The sequence below is a fragment of the Amaranthus tricolor genome, chromosome 17, assembly GCF_026212465.1.
Source record: "Amaranthus tricolor cultivar Red isolate AtriRed21 chromosome 17, ASM2621246v1, whole genome shotgun sequence".
Taxonomy (NCBI): domain Eukaryota; kingdom Viridiplantae; phylum Streptophyta; class Magnoliopsida; order Caryophyllales; family Amaranthaceae; genus Amaranthus; species Amaranthus tricolor.
This window is the reverse complement of record NC_080063.1, coordinates 11,528,452-11,549,388: the sequence shown is the minus strand read 5'-3', so window position 1 is coordinate 11,549,388 and position 20,937 is coordinate 11,528,452. Positions and strand designations below refer to the sequence as shown.

Sequence of the window (20,937 nt, the reverse complement as noted above, 5' to 3'; positions counted from 1 at the left end):
TTAGTGTTGTGTACGGCGGGTTTAAAACTAACCCTCTTGTATTTCCCATAACACAATGTTCACAAAACCCAAGGTTCCCAAATTTCTTGCCATCAAATAAACCTTGTTTAGAAAGTTCAAACATATCTCTTTCTCCCATGTGACCAAGTCTCAAGGGCCAAAGTTTTGTATCATGATCGGACATTGTGCTTGTGGAAATGTTTGCCCAGCCTAGGACGGTTGAATCTTCAAGAGCATACAAACTCCCATTCAACTTACCCTTTATCACTACTAGCTAGTGACCCTCTAGCAACCTTCATGACTCTACCTTCACAAGTAATTCTACACCCGATTATGTCAAGAGTACCCAAAGATACCTTCATTTTAACGCTCCCAACACCAACTACCTTACATGTTGTGTTGTTCCCCATGGTTACATTTCCCCCATCAATACTTTTAAATGTTTGGAAGAAAGTTTTGTTAGGAGTCATGTGGAATGTGCACCCCGAGTCTAGAATCCACTCATCACTATCTTTGTACCCATGTGTGGCAACTAATACACCACCATCATTTACGTAACTAGCATCGGCATTGCTAGTTCCATCCCTAGTCCCCTCATCATTTTTCTTTTTCAATTTCCAACAATCTTTCTTGATGTGGCCCTTTAGCTTGCAATAGTTGCAAGTCTTATTTTTGTTAGGCCCCCTAGACTTAGACCTCCCTTTACCCTTGTTTCCACTCCCACTAGTGGAACCTTTCTCTTGTGTCCTACCTCTCACAAAGAACTCATCACTAGTATTACTTTGTGATTTTTGTGATAATTGTAAATCAATAAGATCCCTTTGTGTCAAGGCATTTTTTACATCATCACTACTCAAATTGTCTCTACTATAAGTAGAGTTTCTTTAAAATTTTTGTAAGAAGGGAGTAGAGAACATAAGAGGTAAATTGTCAAGTCCTCATCATCAAGCTTGACATCAATATTTTGTAAATCCATAACAATGGAATAAAATTCATCTAAGTGAGGTTTTAAAGGTTTACCTTCCTCCAAGCATAGATCGTAGAGTCTACTTTTCCAACGTAGCTTATTGTAACACTCTTGACCATATAGAGTGATTTCAATATCTCCCATATCCCCTTGGTTGTTGTTTCTTTAACAACCTCTCTTAGCACTTCGTTGGAAAGACATAATTGAATTGCCGATAATGTCTTTGAGCCAATCTCTTCCCACTTTGTCGCGGTCATTCCTTCCGGCATCTTTTCTACACCGTCAATGGCCTTATGCACACCATTTTGGATTAAAATGACTCTCATTTTGACTTGCCATAAGCCAAAATTTACATTTCTATCAAACTTCTCTATGTCAAGCTTCATTGTAGACATGTTTCACTAACAATAACTTCTTAAGACACCGTAATAACAACTTGGCTCTGATACCAATTGAAAATGTTTGCCAAAATCGTTACGATGTTAAGAACTTAGATGAACGATACAAACAACAATGAACAAAACAATGTTTGATAATGTAAACTAAGCAAAGAGACGTAAAGATTTAAGGAGGTTCACCCAATGATGGCTACGTCCTGCGTGGTGTGTAGTTTCTATTTATATTATATCAATGGAGTATAAAATACTCTTACAAATGAAGTATTACAATTGTGTAAGAGATAAAAACAAAAGGCTATGTGTTTGGCTTAGGGGTTGTGTTTGATGTGTTTTTGAGTGAGTATGAGATCTCTATATATAGTACTAAGTACATTAATGTCAATTGCTCACTGAATACAAGATTAATATTGAATAATGAATGATATGAAACAGCTCCAAGAACTTGAAAGGTCAAAAAACAGCATCCTAGGCACATCAGAGGATCCGCTTGACCGGAATAGAGAGCTCACTCGGTCGAGCGGCTCAGTCGAGCGAGCTACAGACACCTTTTGAATGCATTATGTATAACCGTTCGACCAACCAAGAAAACTCGCTCGGTCGAGCGACCATCAGGCTTCCTCTGTCAGAATTCTACTCGAGCAAGCATCTATCAAAGCCCTTTACACTTCTTCATTAATTATCATTAACACCAATAATTCCCATGAATACTCTTCCACAATAAATCACACTTTAACACTACAATCATTAAGTTAACAACTTAATCTCCCACATCATCACACCCATTGGATTCCAAACCCAAGAGTCAAACATGAATGCACTCATCGAATGTGCACTCAAGTCACATAATTCATAAAAGTCGGAATTTTGAATTAGAAAAAAAAAGAAATTTACCATTAATTATTTTCTGACTGAATTTAGTCGGTAATTTTTCCAACTAAAAGTCGGTAGGAAATTTAGTCGGTGAAAAAAATCTTCTTTTTATTTCTTTAGTTGATCAAATAGATATAAGTTGAAAAACTTTAGATATAAAATACAAAAGTTACTATGGTGTAGTGGTTACCAATTTAATGTTTCACACCAAAGGTCTCTAAGTTCAATCCATGCCATCAACATATTTTGTTATGTTGATTAGTTTGGGGAAACGCACGTGAATCACTAATAGTCTTGCATTATTAATTTATTTTCTCTTACTAGTTTAATTTGTCGGTACTCGAAAAGTTTAATTTGCATTATTAATTTATTAATGATATACAACGACTAATAATACATTAATACGACTAATAATATACTCATACAACTATTAATATACGAATATTATACTAATACGAGTAATAATATATATACTACTAATATATTATACAACTAATCATACTACTATAACTTTTATTAAATAACTTACTTCAAAATATAATTTTAAAAAATTATATTTTGAAATTTTATACAAATATAAAATTAGAAATAATAATGGCTAAAATTTTAAACATTATCAAAAGATCATAACCAATAATATACTACTAAAGCACTAATACAAGTATAATAATGCTCTAATACGAATAATAACATACAAATGCAACTAACAATATACTAATACTATATGACGACTAATAATACATTAATACGACGAATAATGCACCAATACGATACGACTAAAAATATACTAACATTACTATAATACGACTAATTACACTAATAAGACTAATACTATGCTAATACGATTAATAATATATTTGTACTATACCAATACGACTAATAATATACAAAAACTACACTAATGCAACTAATAATATACTAATAATGCACTAATACGAGTAATAATATATTAATACAACTAATAATATAATATTAATACACTAATACAATAACTAATAATAAACTAATGCGACTAATTATAAATACTAATACAACTAATAATACTCTAATAAGAGTAACATTATACGACGACTAATAATACATTAATACGACTAATAATACACTAATACAAGTAATAATATATTAATACGACTAATAATATACTAATACAAGTAATAATATATTAATACAGCTAATTATAATACTAATACAAGTAATAATACACTAATAAGAGTAATACTATACGACGGCTAATAATACATTAATACGACTAATAATGCACCAATACGATACGATCAATAATAATATTACTAATTACAACTATAGTATACTAATATTACTCTAATACGAGTAATAATATACTAATATCAATAAAAGTAATAATACATTAATACGACTATTGTATACTAATAATATATTAGTACCACAATAATACGACTAATAATAATAATAATAAGTAGTAGTAGGAGTGTTGGACCTAATTGCTCGAGTCCTGAACATCAAGAATGGATCGGATATGCCTTAATTAAGTCAGGTCTTTAATTAAGTGCAAATGGATTAGGTTATCACGAGATAATAGTCTCATCGGTAATCAATCGACCATATCAAATAAAATTATCTTTATCTAAATGTAGCATAATATTTATGGATGCAAAAAAAAAAAAATTGTTAATTTCCATTAGAGAACTATTTATTTATCTCGTCTAAATTTCCTGATGTTGATATATAACGTAAAGTTACTAAAATGATGATAGCCAAATACTAGTAAACAACATCATGATTTGATATCGTGAGTATTACATCTCGAGAGATATACTTATGCATGGAGCCCAATTGTCTAATATTTAAATTTTAAAATACCTAATATTTATACTTGATTGACAAAAGCAAATAAGTATATTGTATTATAATGGTCCAATTCAATTATTATTATTTTTCATTTTAAATTGTACTTTATATTTTATTTTGCATTGTTTATATTTTTGGATAATGATTCATAATTTTCTTATATGTTCATTCATATATAATTTAAGTCTTTTTTAATTTTATCTATACAACTTATATTCTCTTTCTTTATTATCAAATATCTATTTTTCCTTAAATCAACTTATTTTTTTTGCTACTATTCTAAAGGACAGAGGAGTATATAATATACTCTGATGTCCCTTTAAATTTGCCACTAATAATAATAAATTGTGAGGAAAAATAACTCTCTTAATATCGTAAGCTTAAAATGACAAAGGAAGTAGTTGTTTTCAAGTAGGCCAAGATGTTATCCACTCCATCCCTTCATTCTTTTTTGCTTATTCAGAAATAGAATATTTTAACATTTGAGTTTAACTTTGAGTATGGATGTTCATTAATCTATATATAATTGAATTTTGTATAGGATTGCTAACTAAATTATATAGGTTAGATGATATCTATTCTTTTTGAGGTGCGGCTTCCCTACTAGAATATGACCGAGGGGTTGGGTTTGTTTTGGAGCTTTGGTTGGCTAGTGGCACCTAAGTCTTTTTACTTGGGATGTAAATTTTTGATTTTTTTTTGACATTTTATAAAATTTACTTTAATAATAATAATAATAATAATAATAATAATAATAATAATAATGATAATGATAATAATTATAATAATTGTTATTAATATTAATTATTATTATTATTTATAAGTAGTTGACTTTTATAATTCACGTTTTGAGATGAGGTTATGATACAAAATAATTACCTCGTAATTTGTAAATTGTAAATTTGTAATAGATGTTCTTAGATTATTAAGGAGATCAGACCGGGAAGCAATATGTTCATTCCAAAGATATTGAATGATATCTTGGGCTTTTTTTTTTAAGTATTTGGGGAAGAAATAGAGAATATTTTAAGAAATTAAATTCTTAAAAATATATAATTCTATTATTTTCAAATTTTTTAAATTGAGTTGCAATTATTGTAGCTATTTGGTTGCAAATGTTGTAGCTAACCAATTGCTTGTTAGATATTTAGTTGTCTAATTAGATATATAAGTATAATTATTTGGTAAAATTAATTGTTATGATAGCTGATGAAATGCAATTAATTCGAGAAAATTGTGAAGAGCAATATCAAATGCTACTTTTAATTGTAAAATGTTACAAAGTAATAACAAAATAAAAACAATTAAATGCATTACTTAATGCAACTTAAATTACTACATATCTACACAATATTTTTTTAAATAGTTTTTTAACCTAATTAAACCACTCCTAACTATTAATACTACTAGTTTGCTACATCAACATATTTTTAGTAAAACTACATACTATTATTCTAAGATAGCTTTCCTTAATTTTTTTCTTCTACTTATCAAATTTATTTCCTAGTGCTTTTTTTTTTTTTTAATTTTAAAAAAAGCTAAGAAATGATATGGTAGATGGAAAATATCTAGTATTCTACAAATGGAAGTGGGAGTAGATGTACTATCGCCTTCATCATTAAACTAATGGATTCAACATCAAGCAATTTGTACACTTGGAACCAATTTAATAAATTTTATACTTGTGAAGACAATATTGGTGTTGCGTAAATCAAGATTATTATAAGCTTTGAATATTTTTTATTTTAGAATTTTTTTACTTTTAAATTGAATTTTATAAGTTTTTTGATATTTGAGGGATATATTGAAGAAAAAATATGTTTACGTTAGTGCTTATTAAATTCGTCTTAATGTATAGTTTATTTATTATTGATTCTTTATAATTTTTTATAATGTGTGTGTAGAGATATTGATATTTAAAATATGATTTGAAAAATGTGCAGCAAGTAAAGTGGATAAAAAAACAAAGTGTATATATAGAATATTTTATACATAACACCTTATATTTGTTGATGTTTGTGTATGTTTAGGTTTAAGTCTTGAACTACTCTTGTAAGATAACATCTTTCCTGAAATGACTTCAAATTAACATGTCCACATGCTAATAATTTTATTAGCTGGGTTATTCAATCTATATATGGAGAACGTCTCACAGTAAAACCGTCTTACACAAGAATTTGTGTCACTTTAGAGGTGCAATGTGCACTCTTTTCTAGCCGTTTTTTTGAATCTTTAGTAATTAGAATACATATATACTCATAATTTATATTAATTAAACTATTTAGCATATATATATATATATATATAAAATGCGTTTCGCAATATGATGACCTCTTACAACAATCTATAAAATAAAATTCACCAAATCTTGAATGTGATCACCGTATCCATGCGACCTCCCACGCCCCAAGCCACTTATCTAAACTCCACGCATTTTGAAAATATTTTAAAATATTGTTATAAACTCTTTTTAGAGTTGTTATTTTGAAGGATGGACATTTAGATTTTAAAATAAGCATTTAAGTTTTAAAATTGATAATTTTAAATTTTTAGAGACCGGAGTAGATATTTTAAGTCTTAGAAAATAAGTAGTTATTTAAACCTTTTGTGAAAGAAGATTATTAGCTAGATCAAGGACTTTAAGCCTTGGTGTAGGGATTTATGCCTTGTAATCGTCATATTAACGATTAGAGTAATTAGTTATAAAATAAAGTAAGCCTTTGGAGAAAGAATGTTAAAGCTTGGAGTAGTTATTTTAAGCCTTGAATGTATATTTTAAGTCTTGTTATGAGCATTTAAGGCTTGAAGCTGGTATCTAAAGAAAGAAAAAAATTATTAATTGAACCATACGATCGTATACATGCAACGGTTTCACAAGAGATCTTGTAATCAAAAATCTCCAACTAATTTTATCCTTTTAAAGATGTGCAATCTTTTTTTCTAATTTCTTATTCGATTGTCCTTTTAGACCTTCCACGATTTCTCCTTTCATCCACCTTAATTATATAATTATATAAGACTTTAAAAACCTTAAAATGTTTGCGTCAAAAAAAAGTTGAAGGTGAAGTGTGAATGAGAACCACTTTGCTTTGGGCCTTTAGCTGTATACGAAAGTTACGTATGGGCCTCAAGAAGCGAAGCCATTCGAACAAGTATAGTCCAAGTTTTATTAGATTAGTTGAAATTACTCAAATTTTTGTATGAGACGGTTTCACTGTAAGACATGCTTCGTATATAAACTAAGTAGCCCAATTATATAAATTATTAGCATACATGTAATTTATTTTGAGGTCATTTCCACGAATAATGGTCACTCACAAGAGTAGACCTTGAAATTATTAACACAAATTCTTGTATGAGACGGTTTCATGGTGTGATCATCTTTAGTGGACTGACCTATGAACATTTATTATGTTATATTGATTACTTACAATTTTAAAATTATCAATTAGAGAAATGAACTAATTATATAAGTCTGTTTCATAATGATACAGTCTCTTACAAGACAAACTGTATTATTTAAGAGAGGTCTTGTATAATAGCTTCTCTTGGGGGCCTTTTTTAGTCCCATTGTAAGCCCAAAGAAGGGCCTTTAACATAGTGAAAACTTGTTAGTCAATTCTTCCACAAAAAGATTTGAGACAATAGCCTCCTCATGTAAAGTGTAAAACTGGCCAAATTGATTTCAACTCTATTTAAGCCCTGTTTAATTAACCTCAATGAAATCATATCCTACAATTTCTAATAAAGCCGAAGTAAAATGACAAATATTGTGATAAGAGTGATTCTGACATTTAAATTAATTTTATTGGAGTAGATTGCCGACTAAGCAATTTAGATACATCTTGTAATGTTACATTAAATAAGAAAATTTTATAATTGATTTGCAATAATTTTTTGATTGATGCATTAAATTTAGGAATAATTGATACATTATATAAGGAAATTGTATGATTAATTTGCAATAAGTTTATAATTGAAGCATTAAAATCCAACAATAATTTTGTAATGTAATATTAATTTGCAATAAAATGGTAAAAAAAATTAGCACTTTGGATTTTTTGCAGACATAATATTCGACCTTGATTGAATTATATACATAATTATTTGTTAATTAACAATAAAAACCATTTGAATAAGATAACGATGATACAAAATTTCATCATTTAATTAAATTTAAATTCTTTATATTAATTTATATTTAAATTTGGAATTTTGTATTCATATACATTAATCTTAATTAGGTTACTTAATTTAACTATATTAAACTTATTTTATACGAATAAAACTTTTTGACTGAATTGATACTATTTTACACTTTATTTGGATGAAAGTATATAGAGAAAATAAGGGGGAAAATTTATAGGATGAAAAATCCTTTAAATTATATTATTAAGAATCATATATTTAACTGAGAATTATAAGTTAGCCTACTTGTTAATTAAGAATTTTTCATTTTACTTTTATGTCAAAAATTTAATTTACATCATCTATAAAAAAAATAGATTTTCACTTCCTTGTAGAAATCAAGTAAAATTAAAATCATAAACTTAAAAAAAGTTGGCACACGCTCCGCTTCACTCTTCAAATTATATATATTATCTTATTTAGAATCATACACTTAATTGAGGTAGCTAAATTCATTTATTAGTAGTGATTAACTATCAAGTACTCTTGATATAATGATTATCAATGATGCATACATACAAATTAAATATCATAATCACCTCAAAAGCTACCTCATCTAACAACCGTGTCAGTTCGTGCAAGCTTATCATGATACATTTTGTTAGAATTTCTAGGATCATGTAAATAATAATATTAAGCCAGTTCCATTATGCAATCTAATATGCTATTTTGTTCATTAATATGTTGAATTATACACATCTAAAAATTATGAAAAGTTAATATTATAAAAGTATGCGATTAGACGATTCAAACAAAATCCCACTTGACTATATTTTTATTTACATATTAGCCAAAATATATATAATATAAGCTTGAACGATAAATAGTGTCCAAAATCGAAATGTAGCAAGTTTTTCAGAACGAAGGAAGTATTTTTTGTGATTTTACTCGTATTACATAATAAAAAAACAGTTAAAATCTAAATAATATGTCAAAGAATCAACCCAAACAAAAGTTTAAATTGTTGGTTAAAGGCCTATAATATGTTATTATATTTGATCATGCCTTTTCACACGAGAGCCCTAAAGGCTAGAAGTGTCACATGCTCTCCTTGGTGCTAAATATTCCAGTTAAATTGTGGAATCGATGAAAAATATTTTTGGGTTTTAAGTATCAGTTTAAACTTTTAGCATAGTTGAAGCCCTAAGGACGATATAATATAAGAGAAGGATATATGTTGGATTCAAACTTCTAACTTAAAAAAGTTTCTTCTGAGGAAACATGAGAAAGTATATAAAATATATATCATGGGGTTTCAACCATCAACTTAAACTTTAGTTAAGTTGTCTCCTTTAACATAATGTTACCTCTGGTATCTAATAGTTACTACAGTCACAGAAGCAACTACAGGTCATCAAATAATAACTTTTTTCATATACTTCTTTATATATAATGTCAAATATAGTCAAATGGGATCTTGTTTAATTATCTTGATGAATATTTTTATAATATTAACTTTTTAAAATCTTTTGATATTTGTAACTAACAATATTAAGGATTAAAATTGTGCGTTGAATAGCATGAATAAAAGTGTAGCAACTAAATTAAAGTATAAGAAAATCAAATATATTCTCTCTTCATTTCTATATATGTGTCTCATTTAGTTTTTGTCACTATTCTGTATTCTCTGTCAATTTTACTTTGTATTCATTGTTAATCTATAAGTTAAAATATAACTAAGTGTGATCATATTTAATTTAAAGTGTTATAGAATCAAAAACCTTACAAGTTCAACCATCTAAATAGTTGGACCTTCTAATATGGTCCTATACTTTACAAATACTCAATAATATTGCTACAAGATGAAGGATGCTTTGAATTGGGCATTTCAATACATCAATTATAAAAGAGGTGTATTACAACTTTGTCCATACATAATCATATATAGTTTCTTCTAAAAGCAGGTATAGTGCAATATCATCACAGATGCTTCTACATTGGGCGACAATAATATTGTATTTTATTAATTTTTTATTTAACATAATAAATTATGATGTAGAATATTTATGAGACAAAGGATTAGATGGATGGATTAAGGCCTCAATTTTAAAGGAATATCCAAACTTTGTTTGTTTGACCATTGAAAGGCCTAAATTACTTTGTCTAGACAAGCTCACAAGGATTAGACAACAAGTTTTCCTTGATAACTATTTTTACACCTAATTTTTATTGATCAATAAAAATAGAACTTGCTCTAATATTGAAGAATTTTCATTGGATCAAGATTATTTTAAATCATTTATATTACGCTTACATCCTCTATAATAAACGTGCATGAGTAAGGATAAAATTTATTGGAAATTACTTGTGTTGGTTTGAGGGCCAATTTACATTCTCTTTGAGTAATCACCATTCAAGCAGATGCTGTTTTAGAGTGTTACGTACAAATCATATTATAGCAACCATGCCTAAATTTACAGCTTCTATGAGTAATCACCATCCTTTAAGTTTTTTATTTGGAAGGTTCTTCCTTTTTATCACTGTTAGGGTCAAAATAAGTGCATGTCCTTAACTCGAGTGATCTGAATATCTTAAGTAACTTAGTGATGTTGCTATAATAGTTGGAGGTAAAACTTCCCTTGCTAGTACCAAATTGATGTTGATATATGGGAGGGATATTTTTAAGGTTCTACATGAGAAGTAGAGTAGTTGTCGTGATAGTCATAGTCACAACTCAATAATTGAGTTATAAGGTTTGGATTGCTGGGCATGAGTCGAAGTTTGCTTTATGGGAGCCATCACTCTTATTCGGGTTAAGAGTAAACCTATGTTAAGTTTGTTTATGTGTGGAAGAGTAAGAGTGTGCTCAACGTTGTAAGAATAAAATTGCCTTGTCGCTTTGATGCAGACGAGTAACGACTTGTCCCTGCACAATCAACATACAAAGTTACTAACTTGAGAGTTGGAAACGGTAAAAGTCCTCCGATGCATATGCCTATAATGATAGGGTAAGACTAGACTATAGAGGGAGCAAATGACATGAAATTCTTACCTCATTTTACGAATGTCTAGAATAGGTTTAATACAAATTCTTAAAACGGTTTCTGGTATAACTATGTCTATTGGGCTGATTCAATATATATTTATAATTTTAAAGTGATCAATTTATAATTTCAAAGTGACCCCTTTCTATGATCTTAAAGTGATCATTTGCAGTCTTATATTGATAAATAGAAAAAAAACCTAATTAAATGAAACTATATATGTTGAGACAGTCTTGCACAAGACGAACTGCTTAATATTGACGATCAGGCTAAAAAACCACTTCGGCGTTCAGTGTGCTTGGCCCGCGCAATTCTTGGACTATTCTATAATTTTGGGCTGCATTTATATTTGATCCATTTGATATAATTAAGATCAATTTTGTTATAAACTGTTTAAAATTTAAACTGAAAGAGTTATAAATTATTTTCTAAAATCGTCTCGTACTACTACAATTATTCCCTCCTATTCTAAATAAAAGTTCTATTTGATTTTACATATTTGATGATGCACTATTTTAAGTATAAAAAATTATAATTGTGTTTGGTTAAAAATCTAAAAAATACCATATTAATAAAATTCAATTGAGACTAATAAAACAAAGTTTATTTACTATATTTTAACTAATTTGCTCGTCTTGTATAAGGTCGTCTCGTCATGAGACAGACACATATAATTAGTCTATTTTTCTAATTGATCACTTTAAAATTGTAAGTGATTATTTTAACATAATAAGGGGTGTTTGGTATAACAATGTAATGAAAACACATAAGTTAAAACGGGTGATCCGATACTCAACTTTAAATTTAATAATCATCATGAAACCGTCTCATTTAAGAATTTGTAAATTTGAATAGTAAAGTATCAATAGTATTGTAATTAAATATATATCACAATGATATGTCAATCATTAATTGACAGCCCCTAAATATCCCAAGTGATATCTTTTGTCTGAAAATCACCAATATGTACACTGAACATCAAATATTTAATTCCCGAAGCGAAGTATGATGAATTTGTTGGTAACCAACTATTCCCTCGATCAACCTTTTATAACTATGTACACTAATATGTACACTATACTTTATCAATAATAATTATTTAATATTTTTATGATTTTTCTGTAATAATTTATTGATTTAACTATGAATAATTATATTTTAGGGTATTTGTTTAGAGTAAACTCGTGTAACCAGATGACCTGCTATAATAGGTAATTTATCAAAAAATTAAACTGAAATTAATGTAAAATTAGAGAAAATTTTTGAGCTAACTAAAAAATTCCAAATAATAAAAATATAAGAAAATTTGTTAAACATTTTTTCGATATTTTGTGTTAATTTATCTATTTTTTTTAATATAAAACTTGCTCATGCAAGTCATTCATGATTATTCATAATTAATTAATAGGTGAGATTATTAAAGAAAAATCTTAAATTGTAGTTTTCTCTTAACTACACCTAGAGTATACTCCATATGAATATAGTCTCCACGTTAGAATTTGCTCATGTTTTTTTTTATTTTATTTTAGATAGAATATGGTCTTTCTGAAAGTAATGCTTTCTTCTATTAAAAGTTCTTCTTTTAATTTTAATAGCGTCATTTTAATAATTTTTACATTGAAACGAATCAAATAAAATTTCATTTAACTATGTTTCAATAGTTGATTGGTTTTTATCGGCCAACCCTCATTGAGTAAAATTTTAGTTGACTCTCTAAAATATGTTTTGATCTTTGATTATAAGTAAAATGAATTTCCTTATATTTTTTGTCACTAATTAGATAAACATTAAATTACATGATGCTACTGAAATGATATAAAAATAAAAAAGGGCTTGCTTACGTATTGTTACCATTACTTTTGAATATATTTATCATCCCTGATTGAGAAGCCAATGCTCACGTACAGTTTTGTCAATATTCACGTTTGCATTTGAAAATCATAAGAGAAAACATCAAACAATAAACACCATAAATTATTTTTAGCTTATTAATATCTCTTGAATTGGGAAGCAATACTTCATATAGGAGTGTTTTATTTTTAGGGAAATTAAATCCTAAAAATTCAACTTTATTATTTTAAATAATGAAATTTTCATATTTTGATCAATATATAAAATTTTATCTTTACATTATTTATTTATCTGAAGTACTTTTCAATTATTTTTGTTGCATCTTTAAGCTTGTATAATTAATTTAAATTAATTTTTATCATAAAACATATTTAATTTGTATCAAAGAAGGGTCACAATTAAAAAGAAGTATATTAACTTATGATTTCCGAGCCGCAAAGAGCAAACTTGTTTCTAGACTAACGTCATCTTACTTAATTAAAAACCTTTATTTTATGTAGTGCTTACCAAACAACTACTTAAATTGTAATTTCATTTACTAGAGAACACTTAGTTTTCTATTTTATTAATTTTTAAATGATTGAACTAATAAAGGAAACTGATAGGAGGCTAACTACCAAGTAGTCAAAGATAAGTTGCTGAACTTAACACAAATTTGCTTAATATGGTTTGTAAATCAAAATGGATTCATCTCAATAATATTTTTTCGGAACTTTTATATATATATATATATATATATATATATATATATATATATATATATATATATATATATATATATATATATATATATATATATATATATATATATATATATATATATGTATATTCTTAAAGCTTATAAATTCTATCTAATATATATATATATATATATATATATATATATATATATATATATATATACAATTTTACCATATTTTTGCTTGAAATTAATTACTTATTAACTACAATGAAAGTTTACAATAATACTTGGTCAAATCATACATATATAATACTTTTCAAATCAATATATACTATTGATTTTGTTGAATTACAAATTATTACAAAGTTAGGCAAAAAATATTTCTGAAAAGAACTTATTTACAAAATCAAATATAGATATCATATAAAAAAAGGTAAAGACCAAAGAATTATACAATCTTATATTCTATTATTTTTCTTACTCCTTCACACGCTTTTTCTAATAAAATAATATCATTATTGGTTTTGAATTCAATATTATAATCCTCAAAATCCCCATGGTTCATGAGAAATCGTATTATATACTATTAAAATTGTATTATATAATATTATTACAAAATGTATACTTCTACTTCACAACTCACATAGGTGCAAGGTCAACTATACAACCAAATAATTACGACAATGATAGTGTTTTGTATTTAAAAAAATAAATTTAATTATAAAAACATTTATAACACAGAAATAAAATAAAATAAAAATAACCATCTTAAACACTTCGATAAAAAAATTACTAGTATCATGCATACCACGTTTACATATCACATAAAGTACTTACAGCTTGGGACTACCTGTCTCCTTTGGCGTCGTCATACTTTTTACAATTCCCCGTTATACAAGGAGACCCTTCCAAACCTTTATTTTAATGATTAGTCTTCGAGTTTAATGGAAGTGTATTTCGATTTATTGTGAAAGTCAGTAATTATAAGGAAAAACACGAGGTGCACACACTTTACAAGCCAAGGAGTGTATACCCTTCCAAAATTATATGGCAATGGGAAGAAGGTCTTCAATAGCTTATAAAATGTGCATATTATCTTTTAATTTGTTGATATACAATAAACCATCCCAACACCTCCCACATACGAACCCCCGTCAAGTTCGCATGTGGAAGTAATCAATTAGGCTAGGAACGCTATTCTTTTCAGACCTACCAATTTTAATTTTTGATTGAACCATTTGCTCTGATATCATATTAAATTAGATTGGACTTATTGTGAATGCCAGCAATTATCGAGGAAAACACGAGGTGCACATACTTTACAAGCTAAGGAGTGTATACCATCCCAAAACCCAATGGGAAGAAGGTCTCCAATAGCTTATAAAGTATGCATAATTTCTTTTAATTTGTCAATGTGAGATAAAGTTAGGTGAGAATTAAATTTTTGATTTTTTTAAAAAGTTATATTTTCTTTTTTTTTTATTGATATTTATATAAGAAATGTTAATAAAAACTAAGAAAAATGAATTTTTTAGATTGGCGATATAATATTTTGTTGAATAATAAAGTTTATGAGAACCATAAGCATTAAAAAAAATATTAAAATAAAATTAGTGAAAAAAATAAAAACCAACATACTTATTAAAAAATATTTAAATAAAATTAATGGAAGACGACGTGTGGATACTAAAGGTAAAATAAGGTTAGTAAAAGTTATATTGAGCATTAATAAAATATTAAAATAATTAAAATGAATAAATTTAATCATGCCAAAATTTATAATTTAAATAAAAATATTATTTAAGTGAATAGGCCCAAAGAAATAATAGAAAATGATAAATGAAAACATCTTAAAAAAAAAGTCATTTTGAAAGTTGAAAACCATCTAATCATATTGCACCCCATATAAATTCCAAAGTTGTCACCTCATTTTCTTTAACTGCACCTAACATTTTGCTTTGCTTTGCTTTTGATTTAATTTAATTTCATAATATAGCTTCATTTTTCTTTGAAGTTATATTATTTTTGATCAGTTTTATATGGCGAAAGTTCATCCTCATCTCTTATCTTCATCATCGTCGTCGTATTCGAGATTTGAAGAGAGATCAACTGGTTATTATACCGTTTGGATGAAATCCTTGGTGTTCAATGGTAATGGTTGTACCATCTTTGATGCTAATGGCAACGTCGTTTATCGTGTTGATAATTATGACTCTAAGTCTTGTAGCCAAGTTTTTCTTATGGATCTTAAAGGAAGAGTCTTGAGCACACTACTCAAAAAGGTAAATTCTTATAATTTTCTTAATAAGAGAAAATAAATCTTAGAAATTGAAATATTTGTAATCAAAGCAGAATTTAGACTCGAGTCTGTTTGGATTTTGAATCAGTTTATATGATTAAAAATCCTATTAATAATACTAAAATATGTAATTTACTCTGTACTGATATTTTGAATTCGTCGTTGATTATGCAGAAATTGAGAGTAAATGAGCATTGGAATGGGTACAAGAATGATAGAGTGAATAAAGAAAAGGCATGGTTTCAAGTAAAGAAGAAAAGTAAGTTATTTAGCAAAGGAGATGGATTTTCATGTCAAGTTAAAATAAGAGGAGATGATTTTGAAGCATTATCTTGCTTTAAAATCCAAGGAAGCTATAAAAAATCGGAGTTCAAGATTGTTAGAGGTGACGGTCTAATGGTTGCACAAGTAAAAAGAAAGCAATCAAAGCAAGGAGTTTTGTTGGGAGATGATGTATTAAGCTTAGAAATTGAGCCTAATTTGGATCATTCCTTCATAATCTCACTTGTTATAATTCATGGGTTAATGTCTCATAAGATGTAATCCTATATATTTTTTTTACTCAAAATATCCATTTCTAACCCACAAAAAGAAAAGTGAAAAAAAAAGGAAAAAAAAAAAGAAGAAGAAAGAGTGATCAAAGCATGAATAAATAAATCAAAGGAATAGAAAAGAAAGAAAAAGTGTAAGAGAAGTGTTGAATTAGCTTACAAGAGGTAGTGGCTATTCATGCATGATGACAATCATATTGTTGATATCATCTTTGGTGTATATAATTGGACTTGAGCTTTTAAAGCTTGAAATTTTGTCCTTCAAAAGAGAGTTATATATATGTATATATTTACTTTTTTTTTTCTTTGATTGCTAAGTTTGTTTTATCATTGCATCTCTTATACAATAAAAATAATGAGAAAAATTTATTTGGTTTTTGCATTGTGTTAGAGGGTGTTAGAGATATGAACATAGATAAGAGATATGGTATGGGTATTGAGATGGAAACATGGATTAGACCCAAATTCAATTGTGATTTAGGGGTTTGAATCTATGCTTTTACAGACAGTATGGATCGAAGTTCAAATCTATATTCATGTAGTAAAAAAAAATCATATCCTAATCTAAATATATAAGAATTTAACATTAATTATTATTTGATAAAAATTTAATTATCCATAACGACTATTGTAAATCTATTATCAAACTGTATTTTTATAATGTTTACTTATTGAGACGTTCATATATCATAGATAATACATATTTTTTAAAAATCTTTAAACAAAGAATTACCAATATTTTAACTTTAGACCCTCCAAATCTTAAGAATCTATAAGTACATATATTTTCCAGAAAATATGAGTTCGAGTTCGAGTTGGATTTTGGGTCTACAACACCTTTTTTTCCCCTGTGTGTTCACTGAGTAGCAAGAACGACTTAAAGTGCATCATAAAGTTACTTGGAGTAAATGTAATAAAGATTGTTAGAGTAAATAAAAAATATGTCGGGTTTGACCCATAATTTTAAACTTTTGGTTGAGTATGTTTTTTGATAGGAATCATAAGCAAGTGTAATGAGAAGTCACGAGTTTGAATTTCGAGCACCCCTCATTTAAAGTAGAATGTTTTGTGCCAAATATGGGGAGAATTTGTATTACATCCACACTTTTACCTCAAATGACTCTTATGTGAGAGAGTATGTTAGAGAGTATGTTAGAGTATATAACATTTTAAATTTCGACCATCCCTCATTTAAAGTAGAATGTTTTGGGTCAAATATAGAGAGAATTTGTGTTATATCCACACTTCTACCTCAAATGACTCTTATGTGAGAGGATATGTTAGAGTATATAACATATCCTAAACCTCAATCATAAACTTAAGCTTTTAATTGAGTTGATTCCTTAATATAAATCAAGCCAGGTTAAGAATGAAGTTGTATTTTGGCAGCTAGCATGAGTACTATTAATAAAACTATGAGCAAGCTCATGAAGGAAACGAAGCTTAGAATTCATGCCATTACTAATCTCAAATGCTCTTAGGCTGATAAGAGCGATTTTTGATGATGTACAATACTTTGAGCAAGGCGTGCTATATTTTAAGGTATTGCACCTTGTACAGTTGTTTTTTGGCCTTGGTTTTGGATAAACCCAAACTTTATTGTCCAAAAGGACAACCATACTATACCATCATATTCGATAAATTTCATTTGATGAAAAGGTTCAGAAAGAGACAACGAACAAACTATATCTGTATCCTTTCGAAAAAAAGACACGAAGAATATGGTTTAAATCTAACGGCCCGTTTGGTAGGTGGTAATAAACGGTAGTAATGGAAATGAAAAACTAGTATAATTTTGGTTGAAAAATCTCTTGGTTACCTTGATGCCCATGCTTGTCCAACTTCAATCATCTCATTTTCTTCATAAAATTCATTCCTATATATTACCATTGGGAGATGTGGTATTAAGTGGTAATGGAAGTTTGTAAGCAAAAAATTTTTTTATGATCAAAGTTTCTTTACCATGGGAATGATATGGAAATTTTGATGAAATTTTATATTATAAGTCAATCTCATTACCACCATTTAGTACCATTAACCAAACGGACCCCAAAAACACTCCTAATCAGTGAAAATCACTACTACTCATTGTATTCTGAGGTGGATCTACGACTTTAACTATGAAGATTTCATAGTAGTTACACTCTTCTTTGTCTTTGGTGCGGTCTCCTTGCTACCTTTCATTTTGATTTTTTAAAAGTTTTCCATTATTTTTTTTAAAATAGATAGTGGGCACTTACGCCATGTGGCGGACCTAATATTATAAGATGTTTTTAAAATTGATTATAGTAATTAGATAAAACAAAATTGAAGGTGATATTATATTACATTTTTATAATTTTCTTTAAGAAATTCAACATAATTAAATTAGAATTTATAGTGGGATCTGAACATGTCTCTTGATGCTTAAACTTCGAGCTCCTTTTTAGGTCCACTACTTATTGTATTCATACATAGATTGTGATTCTACTAATTTATTCAGATCGCCATATCCACGTCAAATGCATTCCCTTTTGTAATAATGTGAACGGTCGAATAACATTCCATGAACATATCATGTATGGCATGAGTTTTGCTTACTCTATAGATTCATAAGAGTATATAAGACTAATACCTGATCATCAATACCTGATCATCAATATTATATATCGAGAATCGAATTTTATCTCTTTTAGAAAAAATCAAAAATCAATTCTCACATAATTTTTTTATTTGATCAGTCTACTCTGTCTTTAAAAGTGTTGTATTTATGCAACCATAATAACGTGTACTTGTCATGACAAACAATAAATTAAGTGATGCTACATAGGATGCTAGCTGGTAGTATTTGTTCTTGGTGCATTTGCAATGGTGATGGATCCTTATTATGGTCTTTTGCATTAAATTCTAGGTGGCCCCGGCTCTTATCATAATAGACCATCCAATCTAATTACATTTGTTTTTAAGGAATGCTTAGATTTAAGCCATTAATACATGCAGCGTAGATGTGAGACACGTAATTCATTTACTAGTTTTATGTCTCGTCAATTGAACGTAAATAGAGTCCTAAGAAATTTAGTAACAAAAAACTAAATATATATTTCCATTTCAACTTTGCTACTTTGAGTAAACGAAGTACAGGATAATTTTTTAATGTATAAAGGGTATACTAATAAGACATTATAATATATCATAAACAACTTCTTTTTTTGTTTATGACCTTCGACAAACCGAAAGAAATAGCCCCTTTATATAGAGGATCGGCCCTAAACTTTAACGGGTGCATGAAAAAAATATATATGATAGAGACGAATCCTATATATTATGATTATGATTATAAATATTGACATGTCATATACTTTCTAATTGTAAAAAAACTAATAATCATAAATTACAAATTTTTTAGTGTCTACTTTATTAATCAAAATTTTCAGATATTAAGGCCTTTTTTAATAACTTTAGACCCTAGACAAATATCTACGTTGCCTATAATTAAGAATGACTCTAATTATAAATCTATTTAAGGTGGAACGAAAGCTAAGAGTAAGGCAACAATGTATTGAATATTGTAGTTTGAAGATGTTATCAATGAATTAGACAATTATCAAGTAATTAATAAGATGAAACATATTTTTGATCTTTAATTTTCAGTTAGCTTAAGTATTTAGTTGAATTGATTCCTTAATGTATTACAAGTCAACGTGACAAAAGATAACGAGTTTGAATCTTATTTATCCTTTATTACTTTAATTGGATAATTTAGTGTCATGTATATAAAGAGAGCGTGACAGCGTGTACTACATCAACACTTTTATTTTCAAAGGCTCTCATTAGTAGGAGCATGATATGTTAATGAGCGAGGAAATACAAGATAATTTTATTGTTAAAGGCTATACGTGACAGTTTTTTGTTCTATCAATCTATATTAGGGATGGTTTGGGTCTCGGACTGATGTGCAAATTTTAATTAACCGCAAGCGTACGATGTATGTGTAGATACGGGTCGAACACAAGGAAGTTAAGACAAGAAACTTGCTAATTGCTACTAATTATATTGCTCAGAGAGAAAAATATATGGTTGGTTGTTTCCTAACAAACTAATAATGCAATGAAAATGTGGGTTTAAACTATATGATGAAAAGATCTAGGGTGTCGGGAATCCCTTAAAGTCTTGTATGATCAAATTCTCATTAGTGTCTATGAAAAGTTGGATTAATTACGTGGTTAAACACGATCTTGTTAATCTCAAACTCTCACTCTGTTGATTAACTATTAGATTTAGACCCTACTAATTCAATTATCACACGCTAGTTTTATTGAACGAATTAATAAGAATTTAACT

General features: G+C 27.9%; 1 protein-coding gene across 1 annotated transcript; it reads left to right on the top strand.

Annotated features, from left to right (window-relative positions):
* The first annotated feature begins 15,645 nt into the window (after nt 1–15,645).
* LOC130804838 (protein LURP-one-related 11-like) lies at nt 15,646–17,219 on the top strand. The gene is made up of 2 exons (XM_057669455.1): nt 15,646–16,049; nt 16,241–17,219. The coding sequence occupies exons 1-2, from the start codon at nt 15,807–15,809 to the stop codon at nt 16,607–16,609; spliced, it is 612 nt and encodes a 203-aa protein (XP_057525438.1). The 5' UTR covers nt 15,646–15,806; the 3' UTR covers nt 16,610–17,219.
* The last annotated feature ends 3,718 nt before the right edge of the window (nt 17,220–20,937 follow it).

What these genes read in the sequence shown, in the direction of transcription:
- LOC130804838 (XM_057669455.1), top strand. Translation starts at nt 15,807, where the DNA reads ATGGCGAAAGTTCATCCTCATCTCTTATCTTCATCATCGTCGTCGTAT. An exon ending in TGAGCACACTACTCAAAAAG is followed by an intron (nt 16,050 to 16,240) that starts GTAAATTCTTAT and finishes TTGATTATGCAG; the next exon opens with AAATTGAGAGTAAATGAGCA.